The sequence below is a fragment of the Haliaeetus leucocephalus genome, unplaced genomic scaffold, assembly GCF_000737465.1.
Source record: "Haliaeetus leucocephalus isolate CR32 unplaced genomic scaffold, Haliaeetus_leucocephalus-4.0 Scaffold484, whole genome shotgun sequence".
Lineage (NCBI taxonomy): Eukaryota > Metazoa > Chordata > Aves > Accipitriformes > Accipitridae > Haliaeetus > Haliaeetus leucocephalus.
The window spans coordinates 6,112,365-6,133,629 of record NW_010972920.1 but is presented as its reverse complement, the minus strand read 5'-3'; the positions used below and the strand labels follow the sequence as shown (position 1 = coordinate 6,133,629).

Sequence of the window (21,265 nt, the reverse complement as noted above, 5' to 3'; positions counted from 1 at the left end):
GATTTTGGAGATGGTGTTGATTTTTAATTAGTAGCAGCTTAAAGTTAAGAGCAGATTATTCTCATATTTTCACAGAATATAAGTACATGTGGGCTAGTGATAAAAGTGAATAATCTATTCCATTGATGAACAGCTGATCTCTCTTCAGAAGAGAGGACTGAAGCCTGATTTTATGCATCCCCCTCTGACAATTGCGTGCATGTAAAGATAAACTTTTGAACTCTAATCCAATGCATTTTATCTGGCAGTGGCACAAACTGACAAAATCAGAATACTAATTCATATATAAGATTTTTCAAAATTACTAGGTAATTGATTTTCCAACCCATTATACAGAAAGATTATGAAGAATCAGATCTAGCGCCTTAAAATTAGGGGATGTTGCCCGAGTGATCTGGTTAGTGCCCCCTACAGTTATGCATGAGATTTTGATGGCAAAAATGCCTCACTCATAATAAATTCATACATTTTTAAAGGTTTTATAGAGACCTAGTATTTCAGGCAAATTTATACATTAGCTTTAGTTAGGAGTGATGCTGTAGTTTCTTCTTCATGTCAAATCACATGCAGTTTACATTCCACAAGGTTTCAGCTTTATTTCACAGTTCCCTGCTGTACTTCTTCAGGGACTTGCACTAATTTGAAAGATAAGCTTGAACATTGGAGCTTGAATAAAAAAATTAGTTTGGCCAGAGTATGATAAATAATGAGGGCTAGATTTTTTGGTTTGGACTTTCAGAGGAACAAGAAACATCACAGAATCTGGCTGGGTAATTAGTGACACGCTAAATACAGCAAATTGTGAAAGCAAGATAGTTTATCTTTGTCATTGCTAGATGAATGGAAATTGCATGGGAAAGTTTATTTTCCACATAAAGAAGTTTGTTTCCATAGAGAAACTCATATCTAAGTACCACTGTTTGTAAATGTGTATTTATGTGACAATGCTATATAATAGCTAGTCTCCACTAACTTTCACAGCATGAGCTTGTCATGCCAGGGCCTAAGGCATGCTCAAATGCCCATTGGAAGTCAATTATATGATTCCCATTTACCTCAGTGGGAGTTGGATTGAGCTGTATAGAAAGTGAAAGTATGGGTCAAATCCACATTTTTTACCTATAAAGAGGGACCAAACTCTTACCCTTGGTAACACCTGCCTCACCTGCTCTTTGCTGTATTCAGCTATTCCTGCTGATGCCCAAGGTACCTTACAGATGTAACTGAAGTTAGAATTTGAGCCCTCTTATGTATTCACACGGCAGACACCCGCATGTGTCTCTTAAAGAATGTAGTGTGAAATGCACTGTATATAGTTTTAATATACATTTCTATTATAGTTTAATAAAAATCTTAATCACAGTCACTAGCCACTGAGTTTGTGCATTTGTATTCTTTTAAAAATATTTGAACAAATACATAGTTTCTGGGCACAGTATTTTTGTACTAGGTTAAGGGGGTTACTCTGTATATTATGTTTTGCCTTTGAGCAGTATTAAAGTCTTTTGAATCTTACATGTTCTTGCTTGCTTCTGTCGTATGACTGTTTAGTAAAACTAGTTACATTACTTAAGAGAATCATTAGTCCTACTTACTGTACAGCTAAAAGAGAATATAGAGTCCAGTTATTTTCTGTGGTCAAACTGCTGCTTATTACTTATTTCCTCATTCTTCTCTTTGTACTGTTTTCATGCTTTTTAAAATAAAAAGGATGATGTCAAATTTTACTGTTTGTTAATTAATATTATTGAGGTTGAATTTTCAACACCTCATTGTTCCCTGATTCAAATCATTGCTTCTGTAAATTTGTATTTTACAATAACTTCTCTAGGTCCTAGAAATCCTGAAGAGAAAAACTTCACTATTAATGTCAAGATACTTACAAGTACTACTGAGATGAGCCAGTGGTAAAGTACCCCTCGTTTAAAACCAGCAAAAAATAATTCAGTGCTACTAACCACTAGAGAGCACTGCAGCTACACTTACTAGGAGCCGTCAGACATCCGTTTATTTATTGGATAAGTGGAACCGGCCAGTACAACCATTACACAGATCCATCCTCATCCTCTGCCCCCAAATATCAGTTCCTGGGGTAGCATGTAAGAGAGATGGAAATAGTGAACCCAGTGACATCAAACAAAACTATGACAAAATTATTTTTGACAAAAGCCTCATCATGTGCTAACTGCTGATCCTAGAAGTAATTCCACACCAATGGGCTTCTTGGGAATTTCTGTTCTTTGCCTATTAGGTTCTCCGCAGCAACACTTCTGGCTTGACTTTTTTTAGCTCTAGGCAAAACCAAAAAGTATGTACATCCCTGACAAACAACAGTCTCATTCAAAAAGTTATGAAGGGCCAGATTTAGTTCAGCACAAAACACAAGCACTGTTTGCTTGAACCAACTGCAACTTATGAGCGCAACTGAAGAACTGTCTATGTATATCTACATATATCAGGTAACCATTTGCTGTTGGAACTACAAGCTTTCCAGCCCACTCACCAACCTAGTCATGCTCCTGCTTAGTCTTCACTGGCCTACTGAATGTTTGAATTCATTTCTGAGAAGTGGCACAGTTTTCAACAGAATACTGGAATACATTTCTTACCCAGCCCAGAAAAGAATATAACCTTGAATGAGGGTATTTTTGTTGAAGAGGTGAAAAAGAGTATTACACTCGGTCTTTCACATCTTGCACAACTACAATACCTTTTCAACAAATGGAAAAGACAATAGCGCCTTCCTCCAGCCATATTTTTAGTAACAGTGGTGACAGCTGTTGCTGCCATGCATTTCACAGTCCTGTGAAATCTCACCCTTTTAAGATTTTTTTGAAATAATTCAAATGTGTGAGTTTGTTACAATAGTAAGCTTTAGGATCTAAATTTATGGAATCTGACAGCCATTGAGTTTTTCAGCCCTCCTGAGGAGAGTAGCATTTTTTAGCACGTGCAGTTGAAAAATACCACAAGTTATAAACACAGTAAATTTTCACTTCAGTATTTACAATTCAGAATTTCTTGAAATACCTGGCTGCATTATTCCAAAGCTCTTATTTTATTTAACACAGAAATTTATTTTTACACTTCCTGAGAGATCGAACTGTTCTCCAAACAGCTGCATTATCTTCTATTCTGAATCTGTACTATCAAATAAAGATAAAATCCTCTTTACTGCTGAAATATGAGGATAATCAATTCAGCCATAGCCTGCTACTGCCCACCCACTGGTTCATAGTGGCTGATACGCAGATCTATACTTTACAGGTTTCTTTTGTTTAACATCATCAAAGACATTTAACAAAAACTAGGAGTAAAATCCATGGTTAAATCATAGCATTAGTTTACACATGATACATTCATACATAGGCTTTTCTTCAGAATCCTTTTTTACAGTAGTTAATCAAGTCACTGGCACGTTATTTTATTATATATGTGGCTTTTTAACGGAAGGGAAGTTCATTTTACAGATAAGTAGAGGGGTTAATTTGATCAAGGTCACACAGAAAGTCCATTCCTGAGCTGGAAATAAACCCAGGATCTAGCTATCCATTCTGCTTTTACATGAGATATGAAGAAAAGAATGGTTTGTCTTGAAGCCATCTTTTCCTTTTGGATATACAAATATTTAAATATCTGAGCCATATAGAGTGCTCTCTTACTATTGTGCTGAGCTCAGAAGAACTCTGAAGCTCCCTATTTTACAGATGAGATTAGATTCAAGTCACTAATCCAGATAATCACAATAATCTTTGGTGGAGTTTGGAGCTACATTATAACCAAGAGCAAAAGCGTATGATCAGCAAAGAGCTATGTTGAAATGAACGAAAAGCCAGTTCAGATTTTGGAGAAACTGAAAACACTGATGCAGACTTTCAATACTGTACATTGTTAGCTCACTGGACTATAACTCAACCCCACCCTTTGATCACATTTCATATTCTGAACAAAAAGAAACTGCTTCCCTAAATTTGTCTGCTACTAAGTATTTGCCTGGAAAATACAGGAAAAGAGTATTAAGATATACATTTAAATACCTTTGATAAGCCTGACACAAAGCCCTATGGGTCAACAGACATATCAGTCTCTATGTGACAAGTGACAAATGGCACTAACACTCAGAGATTCACATAATCTTTACTGGAAAAGCACACCTATTTTTATTGGCAATCATTCACTGTCACCCTCTTTTCATTGAAACTAGGCTAGATTCTACTATTCTAGGTCATCCTAGGATTCATTTTAGCATGCAGTAATGGATGAAGTAAATACCAGAGTTGTTACTGCTTTAAGAAAATCCTGCCTTTTGCTTCTAGATTCTTTTAACCTGGATGTTATTAGCTCATGCACTTCAGTTCTCTCCAGTCATCAACTCTCCAAAACATGCAGCACTTTATGGATCACAGCCATTACACAGAAGTTAAAAGGAGTGTATACAGACACTTAAGAGTAAGTTTTAAGATCCACAGTCCACTACTAACTAATCAGAAAAATGGATCTATACTTACTGGAAATTTCTAAGTAATCTTCAGATGTTGAGTCTTCATGTTGAACAGATTGCATACTAGCAGCATCCAGGAGATTCTCCTTGAACCAAAATAAAACCAGAAACTTAGCAAACAGGCAGCTGGAGTAGCACAAAATCTAGCTCAAGTATGGTCTAATCCTGCTGCAATACAACACCCAATTGCAATACAACATCCAACTGCAAAATGTACTTTGAAATTATTTATCCAAGAGATGGTGTTAGTTAGGCTCCATTGAGCTCCTTCTTGCTAGGCCACCCATAGTTATGCTAAAGTTGGCTTTACTGGCATGGAATTATCTATTTACCATATTGACATAAATTTGAGTGTTTGTGGTTTAAATGCTTAGCAAAACTTCACAATAAGGGATCCAGGGGCACTTTAATGATTTAAGTGCCCAACCATCTTTGCAATCCATCTGAAGACATATAGAAGAATCATGCAGTAGAAAACATGCATTAAACACTGCCAAATCAGTTCACAACTACCTGACAGAAACCAGTTAGTCTGCATGGTTTTAACAGGGATTCATCTCTCTCAATATATAAAATTATATATACTAATATTTACATAAGTGTATTATGTTTATGCTGGCACCAAGCCACTATTACTCCATGGTGAAGCTGAGTTCTACTGTCCTAACTAATTTTAGGCAGAACAACTTGAAGACAAGCCACAAAACAATAAATAGGATAGACGAATATAACCCACTGCAAAAGCATTTTTGTCACCCTGATCTTTGGAACTTCATTGTCAATTACCATCATAATACAGCTTGGTACGATTATCACAGACTGGCATGATGAGATTGTCATGACCATATAAGTTAATAATTTATTTCCATCCACCTCATTTAAAGATCAAACTTCAAAGGTAGTAAGTTTGTCCACCTTCAGTGTTCTGAAGCTGGCACATTGAAGAAAGCCACAAAGCCAAGAATACACACCCTTAACTTTCACAACTTTCATGCAACCAGCAGTACTAAAAAATGAGTTTTTCAATGCACCATCTAAGCAAAAATTGTAGCTTTGAAAACCACACAAGGAAGAGGTAGACAGAAAAAGGAAAAAGGTTGTGGAATATTCCAACATTTAAAAAAAAAACCTATAAAAACAATTTTAATTATAATTTTAGAAGGAAACCCAGCTTTTATAGGAATTCAACTCTGAATAAAATGTATATTGTATGATTCTAGTACATGTAAGAAAACTGAAGTCAGATTTTTGTGCATTAGTAGTCCTAAATAACTCATGTAAATTGTGAGAGATTAAAAAGACGGCTGCTTGTTCTAGCACTGACATTCCATCAGACCTCAGAGAAGAACAGTTCTTTATGCTGTCAGAGCTACACCAATGTAGAGACACCATGAAATTCATAAATATTGACCACCTGTGGAGATACTTAACTGACAGATCTGTGGGGCTGATCTGAACAGGATCCTAAGGATTCATCCCCAGTGAAAAGAAATGTTAAGGAAGGGAAAAATGGGACAGAAATGGAGCAACAAGCTTTGATGTGAAATTCAGGACCCAGCTACTCGCAGCTCCCATGGTGAAAAGGTTTCGAGTTGGCTGATTAGCCTGACTTCTGAGGTAGACCAAAGAATCACAAGGGCGGAAAGGCAAGTTGTGAGATAACTGACTGGAAAAGCACATCTGAGAGATCTTCCCATTAGTTTAGGACTTGCTCTGTAAGACCCTCCCTCTTTTTTAAGGTTCAGAAAAACTGTTGAAGTAAGTTTGATGTAGAAATTCATATTTAACCTGCAGCATGTCACTACTCTGAGTTATTTTTTTCAGAGGTTAAGAAGATAGGCTGGATTCAAATGAGGACAATAATCATTAACATTAGTTTTGTTTAAATATATAAACACTACTTCAGATACCTTAGCATTTCTTAAATGAAATGAAATCAGCAGGTTCTTGGAGAGAATACAGAACCCACCTAAAAAGTAGATAAGCTTTCCTGAAATGCTCAAAATAAAAGGTCATTTCCTATTTGTTAGTTTTCATGTATGCCTGAAATAATTTGAATAATTCACGCTATTTCAGGCCTCAGTTTTCTACTGGATACAACAGAAGTGGTTCAAAAGTTGCACTACACCACCGTTAGAAAGAAACCTTCTGCAAAGACTGTAAAGAGAGTTAATAATTTTGTTAACCAACAATAAACTGGATGAACTATAACCAGACACCAGGTATTTTTATGTATATATACACTAAATAAGTAATACAGCTTGACAGTGGTAACTACAAAGGTCAAGATACACTCCAATGCAATAAAGAGATAATCTGACTCTGATAGAAACTCATTTTGCCCATTTTCTGAGCTGGCTGAAGGGTAAGATGGGCATCTATGATTAGCACAGCACTGGGCATGGACTATGACACTTTTTGAGACACTGAGTTTGGATTCAGCATCATGCTAACACAACTACTCATCTTCCATTTTATAGTTGGCTGATTTTTACCCAGTTCCAATTACAGGGGCTAGCATGTGTATATTTCCCTAAGTCAAATGTCTTGCCTGTACCTGACAATGCTCCAGTTCACAGCGACATGCAGTACTTCAATTTTGTCCTTCACAAAAGATACTAATTCTGGTGATAAAAAACTGCATGAAAATGTGGGAAGAAACTGCATGTAAAAACTACATAATGAGATCTAAATGGTGTTGTTAAGTGGATATTGTGAGGCCATTAGGAGTAAACAGCCTTCCATCTGGCAGGCTTCTTTACCCTGCAAGACAGGAATAAAAGAGGTGGGAAGAGGAAAGAACAGGTAGCTAGCACAGGAAGAGTGGCAGGCGAACAACAGCAGCTGGAACAGTGGAAGGCAAGAGGACAAGCTGCAGCCTGAAGAGGACCTGTCCACAATCCCAGTCCTTGTCACTTGCAGATGAACCTTCCGACACAGAACACGGACATGGCTGTGGGTTCCTGCTCTCTCCCAGCTGCAGCTCACCAGGTAGGTTACTGCTCCAACATGTTCAGTGTGACCCCATGCTGGGGGTACTCAGCAATCATTCACTGGGCAAACGAGATTCTTCATATTCCCCTCTCTTCCCCACACAGTTTAGGCAAAACCCTCAGGTTTGAAACATCTCCTGTGTACAAGGAGGTGGCTCACTTCAGATGACATGAATTAGGAAACACTCACAAAAGGAGCTCTGTTGGCAGATCTGAGATAACCTCTGCAAATTACTGCTGGGAGAGTCTTCTTGAACTGGAATAGCTGTAGTTCACAACTACAACAGACCAGCTTGCACCAAATCCCATCTTTCAGAAGACCAAAGGGTCTGGAAAAGTTAATTTTAACTCTAAAGCACGGTCAGCTTCTAGCACCGTGTTTGGCTGCAAGTATGGCACCTTTCCTTACATCACTTGCAACAATATGAACCTATGTTCTTTTTTCTTTTATTTTCAAGTGAGAAATACTTGTTGAGCCATTTTTCCTCTCCAGTCTGTTAGCCAGATTACTATTGATTTCAAAATGAAGCTGACTGGAGTGAAAAGCCACACTATTCTGGTATCACTAGCAAAGTTCTAAATTTATAGTGATGCTTCAGTAAAACCTCTCGTTTCAGGCCGCAATCCATAGATGTACAAGATTATGATAACATGAGACACTGTTAAAACTTGGTAAGCAGAGCACAACCCATCACCTGTGTGCTAAGCAAAATCCAGTTCGGCATTCAGGATTTACATTTATATTTTGAAGCTAACAGATAGCAAAGCTGGTGCCATCCATGCGAACAGAATAATTATAACCCTAAACTCGGTGAAGACAACAGCTGGGTCAATAGTTTTGCTTGGTTTCCAGTAGCACCAATTAGAGGGGAAGGGGAGTGGGGAAGAAGAATCTAAGTCACGGAAGACTCATGTTCTGCATTATCCTTGAACAGACAAAATCTGGACCTATGGAAATCAACCATATCAGATAAATTCACTTAGCTGCACATCTTTTTCTGTTGTAGGAATGGGTTAGATGCACATAGCATTCACTGAATGTGTTATAATGAAGAAGTGTGTAGAAACTGCTCAGAATTTATACTATATATTAAAAAGTGAGCACATGAATACAGAATATCATCCCAATTTTCCTAGCTCAGCACTAGATAACAAGCAAGTGGATATTTTTCTGAAACAACCTGCAGACATTCAGTAAATCCTCTGCCCTATGCTTATTATGTTGAGCAGAACAGATTTCTAACAAATTGTAATAGACAAAGTAGAGATTTGTGTTTGGTTTGTTGGGTAAGTATAATGACTCCAGTTGCATAAAGACTCTCCCACAAGCATGAAGATACAACAGAGATAGAAAATGTCAAGAAATTTTCTTAGTCTAATTATTGCTTTCACTAGATAGCTGATTTTTACTACAACTCAAATATGGTGAATAAAATGAATGGATTAGCAATTCCTTATTAAGATGAACAATAAAGATACTGTCATGATATGGGGCAATAAGGGAGAGATTCAGCAAGCAGTGTGGTCACGATGGGAAATTTGATTAAACTACAGTAAACTACTCCTTGAAAAGATAAGTGCATCAGTTGAGCTTTAGTCAGCCACATCATCCTGTAAATTGCTTTCAAGATAAGCCAGTACATAAATTCTCTTTGCACAGGTACGTTACTTCAGAACAGTCCTCCTACAGAGAGAAACATGGCATATAATGGTACTTGGAAAATAGACAGAAATGAAAACTATGAGAAGTTCATGGAGGCGATGGGTAAGTTACTTTTCCAATGCCTTCTACAAGAATGACACCACTATAGCTGAATACAAACTCGAGCTGTCTGTGAACTACCTTCTGGCTAGCCTGTCCTTTTGCTGTTTGCTGCTTTGCCCTTGCATAGTGTACTGCATTTATTTTCAAAAGATTCTACTGAGGGGGGAAAAGATACTGAGAAATGTTCTGATTTTAATTACGTTACGTTAATCTTAAGCAACTTAACTCATTTCAGCAGGGGAAAGAATCCCTAAGCGTACGTTTGAGGAAAAGGCTCAGAGAATTTGAATTATAAACTTTAAGCAGAATTCTATAGCAGGAATATTATTTTGATAACATGAAACTAGTTCAAAAATTACCCAAGGAGGAAATTATCATTCTTCAATTTTATAGCAACACATGATTCAAGTCATTTTAACATCCTGATACGTTTGTATAAACTGTGCATTATATGGATATAAATACAACCACTCCAGTTGGATAGTGGTTTGCATTATATCTGTGCTGGTGAAGGTGGCCTCAATAAAAAGTGAAGAAGAATAAAAATTCAGGTCAGAATGCTGGAATAAACTTACTTGACCACATAAATGTCACTAAAAAGAAACAAATATGATGCTCTAGGGCCTCTTCTTCTGATTGATGGTAATTGATTTTTCTAGGTGTTAACATGATGAAAAGAAAGCTAGGAGCCCATGATAATCTGAAGATCACTATTCAGCAAGATGGAAACAAATTTACTATCAAAGAATCAAGCAACTTCCGTACCATAGATATTGAATTCACTCTGGGAGTCAATTTTGAGTACAGTCTGGCTGATGGGACTGAACTTACTGTAAGAGACTTTTTATATAATTATGTATTTATTATATGTTATTCAAGTATGTTCATGAAGTACAGTTTCAAGATTAATTATTTGTTTTCCTAGTTTTTAATTTAAATTTTACTTTTGAAGTATGACTGTTCAGGAATGTTTGCAGGTTATATACAAAACCACAAGGTAGTCTTAACTGTTAATAGTTCAATACTGTACCATGAAACTCAGAGTTCCATAGAGTGCACAAAAAGCAGAGTATGTAGCAATTTTCACACGATGAAATCCCGCTGATTGCAATTTTACTTCTTATAATGCTTAAGTACGCCACCTAGAGTGCAGAGTGGGTATTTATAAAAAATGACTTTGTTGATACAATTAAAATGAGGTGTGCTGAGTACTAAAAAAATCTAGCTTGACTATTATGCAATTAAATAAACTAGTGGTTTTATTAAAATTTCATTTTTACAGCCTTTCCATCAATGTCCAAAAAAGTATTATTACTGTTTTAATCTCCTCACTTTTAAGCTTTCCTGCAGTCTTTAAATCAAATCAGTGTCGTATCTGTTGCAAAATATTTGGGTGGGTTTTTTTTCCCATTGTAGGGTTCTTGGAACATGGAAGGAAATAAACTTGTAGGAACGTTTACTAGAAAAGATAATGGAAAAGTACTCACAGCATACAGAGAAGTCATAGGTGATGAACTTGTTCAGGTGAGTTAAGTAGTCACTTACATACAACTTTACAATACAATAAATGGAAAAAATTCTAAAAGCTGTTCAGAAAGTAGGAAATGTTTTCTTCAAGCCAAATAACCTCTTTTATCTTTAGTTAAAATTCTCAAAGGATCTATCAAAACTTAAAACTTCAAAATAAAACTCGCAATCTGTGATTTTTATGTTTTTCTACCCATGAACTGTATCTTATCAATGCATTCTGAAGCCTGTAAACACAAGCTGCATACAGAAGATATATACATATATACACACTATATAGGTGTGTTCTGACTGAAGGCCCTTTTCCAGGTGTCTGCCTTGTAAAAGCTTTACCACAGGAGCTTACTACAGCGTAATGCTGTCAGTGGCTGATAAATGCCCTTTTAAAACAAAGTTTGGGGTTGGGGCAGGGTATGATGGCACAGAGGGGTAAGTTTGAGACAAAAGGGAAACGGTTCATAGGTCTGCAGTAAAGCCAGAAACTGAACTGAACCGTAACGCTTTAAGATCCTCTCCGCTAGCAGGTCACAAGCTTCTTAAAAGAATAAATTAAAAAACCACAACCTTATGGACAGGTATGAGATTTGAGATATCAAAAACATGCAGTCCAACCCTTCAGTGTTTCTTCACACTTCTAATAAAAGCAATCACATAGATGAAACTTGTTAACTAGTGGTATTAGGAATACAGGACTTCAACACTTTGGGTTTTCTCTGAAGCCCCCAAAAGCTGTCCTGTGGTGGTTCAAATGTTTGCATAGAGAATTTATGCTTACTGACAACAGGCTGCTTTCCTTACGTTCCTTTCCTCAGAGCCTGCACAAGGGCTGGGAGGCCCCACAGGGCCACCAGTCACAATTAATTAAATCACTATTGACCATCTCTCAATAGCATGTGTGAAATGAAACCTTGTAATAGCAGCCACTGATTTTTCTTCTTAATTTCTTAACAGACCTACAGATATGAAGGAGTTGAAGCCAAGAGAGTCTTCAAAAGGGACTAAGTACTTCACCCAGAACAGCACTAGAATCAAAAAACAATGAAAAAAGATCATTTTTCTACATATCCTCTACTTTTTTTTCCTTCTATCCCCTCACAGCACCTCCTAAGCTGCAATTACTTAGCCCTGTTGAAAACAGGGGCTAGTTCCTTATGTTTACTGTTTTGCCTTGAATAAATAAAATCCAATTACAATTTGATACAAATGCTAAAATGTTATTTGTACCAAGTCCTACCTGAGTGCCATACTGTAAAAGGCTGCAAAACCTATTTTGTATAAGCAGAACGTCAATATTTTTTTGCACTGCTTGTCAAATGGCAACTTAGTTTCCTTACCGTAATATTTATATTGATAAAGAGTTTCTCTGTGTATTGAATATTGTGTAATAAGGATGGCAAAACCTAAAAGAAACCTAACAACACCGAAGTCTCTAAGACTCTTTTATGTAAATATAAATATGAAATAAACAAAATATGGTGTGATAATACTGCTCACTTGGAGGACTTAAATGATATCCCATTGATACCTTGCTCATATCAATAGGAATAATATAAAACACATACTGATGATATACAGGTATCTCACATAAAGTAATTTCATTGTATTTGTTTCTGAAAGTATGACTATGCTTTTAAACATGCAGATTTTGAGTTGTTCCAATTTATTAGGGGTTCGAATCATTCTGTGTCAGGAAGAGTATTAGCAGGCTCTGAGTGAATTTCTTTCAGGACATGAATAAAAATATTGAAGGTATCTTAACAAGATAAAGAGTGATTTCAGACTACGTTGATTTCAAACACTGGTGTTTCTGATGGGTGACAAATATGCACCACAATCTGCTCACGTCCACTCTGTAAGTGCCATTTTCAACGCAGCCTCACCTCCCTTGAGTTGTGCTGTTTCCCAAGGGTTGCAGTAAAACTGCCTCTTGAGGGTCAGCACTAGTTAAGATCTGCTGTGTCCCTCTAACTGTGCCTCTTGGTGGTCATCTAGTCCTGTCCCCCTGTCTACAGGGCAGCCTGCTTCCCAGTCCCGGACCCTTTCTGACACATCAGCAAAACAAACCTGTGTGCTGCCAGCACTCTTGTCCTTCAGCAAATACGGTCTGAGCTCTTTTTTTGGCTTCTGAGCTTTTTGCACCCACGCTTCTACTGCCATAGTTAGAAAAAAAGACTGATTCATGTAAGACTTTGCTAAAAGGTCACAATACCACGTGGGCCTGAGGACAGCCCTGAGGTCTAACCCAAAATATAAATGCAGCCATATCTGTAAAGTCTCACAGCACTTCATCACAGAACTCCCTGATGATGGTAAACAGCTAGACAATCTCCTGCTGTGTGCTTATTCACATGCTGCTTGTTACAGGTCCAATTTCAAGTACCATTTCTGAACAGGTACATTTACATTATGATTTTAATGGGTTTTCAAAATGCCTCGCAAAATCTACTCCCCTGTTTTCTTGGCTCTCCTTGACTGTCTTTTTGCTGGCCATAACTGAATAAAAAAGAAAAACCGTTTTTCCTTCAGTTATTTTTATAACTGAATCCTCTCTTAGCCTGTATTTTTGTGGTCTTCAGCATCTCATGGCTCCCTCTACTGCCAAAATGCTCTCACGACGCAAACAGTATTCGAGTCCAGAGTAAGACAGATGACCCTTCTTTATGAATTTGGTTTCCTCCCCCGGATATGGATTGTATGCAACTTCCAGTGTAGGTATTTTTTACATAATCATCTTTCAGTGGACAGATATACCACACACAGCGCAATGAAGAGAAAACCATTTTAAACAGTCCTTCAATTTTCAATTACAAAGAGATGTAAAACTGAAAAGCAAAGGTATGAAAAACTAAAAAAAACCCCCACCAAACAAAAACAACACCCTAAAATCTGGAAACAACACTATTACAAAATTCTGTCTATCTCTAGGCTATTTTGTTTAGATGCTAAAGCCTTTAAAAGAGAGAGGGATAAATAATGGCTTGCAATAAGCCATGTGACAGCCTCTTTCAGTTAAGCTATGCGCACTGAAAAAGCAGACTAAACTGTAAGACAGCAGCCCTAACCATCGAAGTGCTGTTAAAGAGTGTGACCTTCATTATCAGCTGCATGTCAATATTGCTTCTAAATTGCATGTATTAACAATTACATGTCAAAGGTTTCAGGAAATTGGAGAATGCCATTATATTTCTTTTAGAGACTTTACTGGCTAGAATGAAAGCTGTATTAAGTTTCTGAATATGTTTTCTCTTTCTTCCCTGAATACGCTAACTATTTAGGTTTTGCATCCTTCTGGTTCAGAAAGTGGAACTCTAGCACCAATGCACTTACCTCTGCCACAGCCCAGTAACGCCCTGATTCATGGCTATTTTGATCTAGGTTACCAGATTTGTTTGATTGATTGGCTAAAATAATCAGTAGGGTATTTTTTTCATCATGTATTTGAGAAATTATTTTAGTTAATTCCAGATTACATACAAGGCCACAAACTAAAAAGTAATCTGATAATTATTAATAAAAAAAAGAGCGCTGAAAAGTATTTAACAACTCCAAATACTGCACACAGATGTTGTCAGCACCTATGCTTAAAAAGCAAGGAAAAATCTTTAAAGACTCAGTCTCCAATACTTGAGATAAGATCATCAATTAAAGGGATGGAGGAGAGTGGTACAGCTTTGGTAAACTAATAAATAAGATTATTATATTAGAATTTTAATGAGATAGCCTAGTAAATTAGACTAGGAGAATTACATTACTTTGCAATCTAATAGGAAATCATTTGCTGTGGGGAAACCTAAAATCCACAATTCCTTTTGCTCAAATGAGGTAATACAGATGGGTCCGAGACTTAAAGGGGAAGTACTGGCATTGTTTCCCCCCAAAATCTCTAATATACTTCACCTAACACCATACACTTAACTGATACTTGCTATATAAAGACAAATTCAAGTTCAATCTTATTTCTAATGGTAGAACTTATTACAGAAAGTAGCTACCCCTAAGTGCATGCTCATGAGAAGTTAAACTCAGATATACCTGCTCTGCGTTCTGCAGCAAGTATGGCCTTTTCTGTTAGTATGAGGCTAAAAAGGGTTAATAGCTACAATGAGGAAGTTTTTGTTTAGTATACTCCTAAGTTTCTGGTCACTCTTCTAGACACAAAGAAAATAATTTCACTCCTTTCAGTACTGAGTGAACTGGCTGGACTGAGGGTAGCACATCCCAACTAGGAGTACAGCATCAGGTTGTGCGGCTTAATTTGATTTCTTATGCAGCTGTGTGTTGCGTAAATAAAGCACACAGTATACACTATCTGGGTGACCTTCTCCACGTTTGTTTAGGGTGTACAAGCTCCAACTAACCTTCCAGGATAGGAGTGTATCTTAAAACAATTTCAATTTTCCTAAACTCCGGCACAGCAGGGTTTCCCAAAAGGTCTTTTAGTTTCCTCCAGGGCATCATCTGCTTTCCAAGAAACCGTATCAGGAAGAACTTGTGAATATTTATTTCCCCACAAGTCCCAATCCAGCTTAACAGAGCAAGGCCAAGGCGGTCTGACAGGACTGACCACCTGCTTTTCCCCACACCCTTGTCTCACCTGGCCAAGCGCCCTGAGGACTGGCAGGGAGCAGCCACCAGTAGTGCCCAGGTACTACTGCAGAAATGTCAGTCACCAGCTCGGAGGGAGCCTCCGCAAGCATCACTTCTCCCCACACCAGCAGGAGAAGCAGGAGCTCCCTCCACGTCCAGCATCTTTACCACATGAGCCCGCCCCGGCACGGCCGTTAGCCCCTCAGCAGCGAGGGGGGGAAGGGGCCCCCGCGCCGGCAGCCTGCCAGGAGAGGAGAGCAGCGAGGGAGCGCAGCCGTGCTTGGAGAGCTAGGCGGCAAAACACCAGCGCCGTCACCGGGTGGCGACGGAGGCCGCAGCGGCGCCACTCCCGCCTCAACGGCCGCCAACGGCCGCCAACCGCCACTAACCGCCGCCTCCAGCAGGGCGGGGCGCTACCTGAGGCGGCGAGGGCGGTGCCGGCCCGCGCGGCGGGGCGGCAGTACGTGCGCTCCGCTCCCATTGGCTCCCGACCCGGAAGAGCAGCCGGTGCCTGCGCGGTGGGTGCCGCCGTGCGGCGCTGCGACGCCCGAGAACATGGCGGCGGCGGGGCGGCGGGAGCCGCAGCAGCAGCAGCAGCGGGGCGCGGTGGCGGATAGCGGCCGGTCGCTGTCGGGGCAGTCCTACTGGCTGGACCTGTGGCTCTTCGTCCTCTTCGACCTGGCGCTCTTCGTCGTCATCTACCTGCTGCCCTGAGGGCGCCGGGCCCAGGTCAGCCGGCTCTCGGCGGGGCGGGCTTCCACCCGCCCGTTGGGCGAGGAGGCCCGGCGCTGCGCTGAGGCACCGGCTCCGGGAGGGAGGAAGGGGGCGGTGGGCGGCCCGGGGGTGAGGGAAGGAGGGAGGGCAGCTCCTGCCTCGCTGGGGTGCCCGCGGGTGAGCCGTGCGGACAGGCGTGGGGGAAGGTACCGCTCCTGGCAGGGGAGCGGGCACCGGGGAGCAGCTCTGGCTTTCCTTGCCTGGAGCGTCCCAGCCTCAAAAGGAAGGCCTGGAAAGCACAAACACCGCCGAAGAAACGTAAAGCTAATTCCAAACAACCGGCAGCGTGATTTATTTTTTCCCCTTGAACAACAACAACAAAATATATATAGTATCGGTTCTTGGATTGGAAAGCATGCTTGATGCTTCTGTTGTGTTTGCTGTTATCTTCCAAGGACTACAAAAGTAACTGGACTTCTTCTGTTCTCTGTAGAGCCACTATCTAATCACAGGATGCACCTTATGAAAACAAGCAGTGGAAGAGGAGGACCATTTGTGCAGCTCAGACAACTGGGAACATGCCTCCACTTGCGTCTGAATGCAAGAGGCATATATACACACTATATCATAACTCCGGCTGTATCACAAGTATTACGGTTCAGGTTTTTACCAGTATCCTGTTTCTGTGTTCTAAACTGTGCCTTAAAGGTCACATAAGACAGCTTGACTGTGCTTTTGTAATTAGTGCCTAAAGGTTTGTTAAGTAGAAATGAAAATATGTACTGTTTGAATAAAATCAAGTGAAAGGACAGACTGTAGAGTGGCTGAGAATAAAATCCAGCTCTTATGTAGACTGAAGTGCTAACTCAGACCTTTTTCCCTCAGTGGATGAAGCTTACCCAGCTGTTTCTTTCAAAAAGTTAATCATGAGGGTTTGATGCAGTTTGGTTTTCTATTCTACTTTTCTCTCTTTATACCGCAGTGTGCATGAGATTCTAGCTTCAGCAGTTAACTGTGCCTTCTGAAACATGCCAGTGTTTAACAGCCCTTGCTTACTGAGTTAGATAAAAATGCATTCCAGTTTCCTTGCAAGCTTACAAGAACAGCTTTCTTGAGTAGCTGGCAGATTGTGTGTAAAGTACCCTCTTCCATGGATGAGTGGAAGTAGACAGTAATAGGTCTCAACTTCCACATGCCCCATCAAAACTTCCTCTGTCTCACAGTGTTAAATGAAGGAGTCTCTTGCATTCTCAGGAAAAAGAAAAGGGAGCCAAGTACACAGAGTAGGCTTTTTACCTGATCAGGTTTGGGGAAGACAGTCTTCAACTACGGATGAAGGGGGTTCAGTTTTCTTGAGTGTTTTTCCCATGTGACTACTATTTGCTGATTCAGAGAAGTACAGTTCATGGTTGGTTTTTTTTCAGGAACAAATAAAAATAACTAGATTTCAGAGACTTTGAAGTGTAGAGTGTTTCAGTGTCTTCTAACGTTAAATGAAAACAGGCTACTGTCAGGTTAAATAGGAATCGGGATGCAAAAGTGGGCATATGCTCTTTCCCTTTATTTTTGTTTCATTGTTAAAGATAATTCTTCCTCTGACAGTGGCTTTCTTCATGTATCAGACCTATGCTTTAAGAACAGAGATGCCTTTACCTGCTAGCATTTTTGATCTTGGCTGCTGGTACCTGTGAAATAAGTCAGCAGTTTCAGAGTTCTTGAATCACAGTGCAGAAGAGTGCTAAACTGTGATTGCATTCTCACAAACAGAAAAATGGATTTTCCAGTTTTTCAAATGTAGCTATTAAAGAGAAAAGTTCACTAGTCTCCCCCCCCCCCCCCCAAAATCTCAAGGGAACAACCTTCTAGGGAAGCACTGTAATGTTGCTCCACTTCTCTTTTGGTAAGGAGGACAGGTGAGGTTAAGTCTTAAGAGCCTTTTGTTAGCTTTTAACTTTCTAAGTGCAGGTTTGTGATGTGTTGGGCTCAAGCTATTTTATACGCTCCTGGAGCACGTGAATACATGCATCAAGGCAAATTTCACCTATCCCTAATGGAGCAAAGGTAGTAAGGTGGAAGCTCATGTAACTAATCAATCTGTTGTCACCAAGGCTGTGGGATCATGGTATTAAAATTGCTTTATGCATTTCATAGGTATTTAGAAAGCTAGAGAGACATTAACAGCTTTATAAACAAATACTTCAGAAGACGAATTTTACTGTTCAAAAAAAGGTAACTGAACCACCATCTCTGCAAAACTTAACCATTTAGTAGCAGTATTATCTGTCACTGTTGGAAAAATGTAGTTCTGGAAGGCCAACTTTTTTTCTTTTAGAAAAGTGTGGAGTACAAAAAGAACAGAAGGCAAAGATGTTTAAATTTTTATCTGATAGTTTGAACAAGCAGAACTTTGCAAGAAAATAATTCTAAAGACTGAAAAATATATTAATTACAAGACTTGTTAATGTCTTTACTGTTACAAAAATTGTCTAGGCTCTTATACAAATCTATAGCCAGAAGGGGACATTTATAAAAAAATAAATAGGCACCCTAGGTAAGTTAAAACAAGTTATCACATATTAGTTAGCAAATATTACGTACATACATACATGGAGTGCAGAGTCAAATATAAAAACAAAGGTGCCTCGATTAGCTGTCTATTTACTATAATTAAATACCTTGTAAACATGGGTCACAAAGTTGTCTGGTAAGATTGGTTCAAGCAAAGCAAGGAGCCTGAAGTACATCTAAACTACTGCAGCTACTTTAAAAGTAAGTTTACCAGTTGTGCTTACTGGAAGCCAAATTCATTGGTGTCAGTAATAGGCATTCATATTGCTCATTGTACAGAAATATGAACATTGCTATGCATGTTTAAAAATAAGTGTTCTAACATCATTCACAGTTGTTGCTGTGCTATTCATACATAAAAATACTGTCATTTCAAATACAAGATTTTTGCAAAACATTTTACAAATTATACATTATTTACATTATAAAGATTATTCCAATAATCTTTGTTTTTACACAAGTATTAGAACACCGTTTTATGTAACTGGCTATATATATTATGTAACATTGCTAATGAACTAGAAAAGTTTAATTTACAGGTTCTGAAATCTCTCAAAAAATACGACAATTAGGAATCTTCCAAGTTCTTACATTTTCAGGGTTCTTTTTCTGCATTCAACTGATTTTCTTACAAAAGGATAATCTTTTTAAGTTGCTGTTTACCAGCAGCCATACCTAAACATGCATAATTATTTGCACTACAAATTCTAGAATTTTTTTTTCCAAGTGCTACAATAAATTTTGATCAAGAAGGTAGAAATAAGATTCATCTGAGATACCTGGTTTGTTGCATATATGTTCCAGTTCTACTGTAAGTTGCATGTAGTTTAAAAAAAACAACAAAACAAACAAACAACTGACCTTGACACAGAATAACCGAAACTACTGTTTAAATGTATACCTTGGATAATCATGCTAAACAACTGCCAACATTTGGTTGAAGCACTAAAACTCATATAAGGTTTATAAACATAAAAAAGCCTGACTAACAGTGCTAGTATAAGCAAGAGTGTTTATTATGCATATTTAACCTTCTTGCATTATTTTCATAACTAAAAGGCATTTATGTTTAGATGTAATGAGCAGCACCCCAAGTTAACACTCTAATATGAATAATGGCAAAATATAGCCTTTTCGGATTGTGTCAGACTTTGCTGACATTAATTTTAAGTTATACATAGTTCAATGTTACGTTAAGACTGAAAGAGAACTCCAAGCCCCTGCCTCTAACACAGGACACAGTGGGTCATTTCACTGATGCTTAGGGCTGCCATGGGGGCAAAAACCTGTTGGCCCTGCTTTCCTCCCCAGCCCTCACTGGGCCATGTGCTGGGCCTCAGCACTCACTAAGTAGTTCTGTGCACTGATTTAACTAACCAAATAAAAGCCAAATAAATACTCCTCTTTGTTACTGAAATAAGTCAGTTTACCAAAAGACATGGTAAATGCCAGAGCTGCCAAAACTGCAGGGCAGGGTGCTAGAGCAGAGAAAGAGTGAGGAACCTCTTTTCATGTCCCCTCAGCCACCGCAGTCTGAACGGCTGCAGGTTCAGTCAGCCTGATTTGCTAATACAGAACACATCCATGCGTAGGACTGCTCCAAATAGGAAAAATGCCAGTAAAATCAAATGTCTGATCCCCATTAAACATTGCTTAAAATGTCAAGCTGAAAAAAGATAGGAAGTTCAATAAATAGCAGCATTGACTTTGCATGCAATTGTAGAATAAATCAGAACTGAACATAAGTAGTAAATGCATCTAAAACCTTACAAAACTAATGTTTCATAGTTGCATGATAACTCTGTATTTTAAAATTAGCATCCTATTCTGCTATATCAGTTTGTAGCTTATGTGGTTAAATTTAATTTTAATAAGTTAAAGTATATATAGGGTGAACAACTCCGGTAAATGTGTTTAAAAATGTACACTAACATAGAGCAGGTATATTAATAGGACAGTCTATTACTGCAGTTTACTTGAATTCCCTTTGAAAATCTTATTTAACACTCGCAAACCAGAACCGTTTTTAAAGAATTATTATTATTAAGGCTTTTCAAATAAAAAGTTAGAAATTCTCTGGGTAAACTTGTATTAAAGACACTTGAAGGTTTGTGAAAGCAGAGACTCTCAGCAAAGTCAGTCAAAAAAAACCTATGTCACCTCCTGCTACGTATCAGGACAAATACTGCTCTATTTTAACTACATTTACTGCATTATATATGGTAATATGTTTATCCTTTCTGTTAGTCTAAGTATGTAGTGACCACATTCTGAAGGAACACTTTTTAAACTGCAATTAATTAAATCTCCTTACAAAGTTATTAACGTCTAGTTGATCCCACTGCTGTAAGATGCATACACGCAAAGGGACCATTTTTAATATAAACTGTAGAAGACAAGCTGAGTAACAGAGGTAAACATTAAGGCAACTAGAGTAACAAATCAAAGAACCAGAAGTTTAGCACCTCTTCTCCTCTGTCCACCTCTATTTGCATATTCATTTAAACAGTTGTAACTCCTAAGCAAAGTACAGTCAACTGGGTACCTAGTTATCACACACACACAGATTCAAGGTTTGTGCCCATTTACAGACTACATGAAATGCAAAAG

At 38.6% G+C, this 21,265-nt stretch overlaps 1 protein-coding gene across 1 annotated transcript; it reads left to right on the top strand.

Annotated features, from left to right (window-relative positions):
• Positions 1-9,177: 9,177 nt before the first annotated feature.
• On the top strand, positions 9,178-11,982 carry FABP2 (fatty acid binding protein 2, intestinal). The gene is made up of 4 exons (XM_010575553.1): positions 9,178-9,259; positions 9,919-10,091; positions 10,676-10,783; positions 11,738-11,982. The coding sequence occupies exons 1-4, from the start codon at positions 9,193-9,195 to the stop codon at positions 11,786-11,788; spliced, it is 399 nt and encodes a 132-aa protein (XP_010573855.1). The 5' UTR covers positions 9,178-9,192; the 3' UTR covers positions 11,789-11,982.
• Positions 11,983-21,265: the final 9,283 nt, after the last annotated feature.

Coding starts and splice junctions, on each gene's coding strand:
- FABP2 (XM_010575553.1), top strand. CDS start 9,193: ATGGCATATAATGGTACTTGGAAAATAGACAGAAATGAAAACTATGAG. Junction 9,260..9,918: donor GAAGTTCATGGAGGCGATGG/GTAAGTTACTTT, acceptor TGATTTTTCTAG/GTGTTAACATGATGAAAAGA. Junction 10,092..10,675: donor CTGATGGGACTGAACTTACT/GTAAGAGACTTT, acceptor TTCCCATTGTAG/GGTTCTTGGAACATGGAAGG.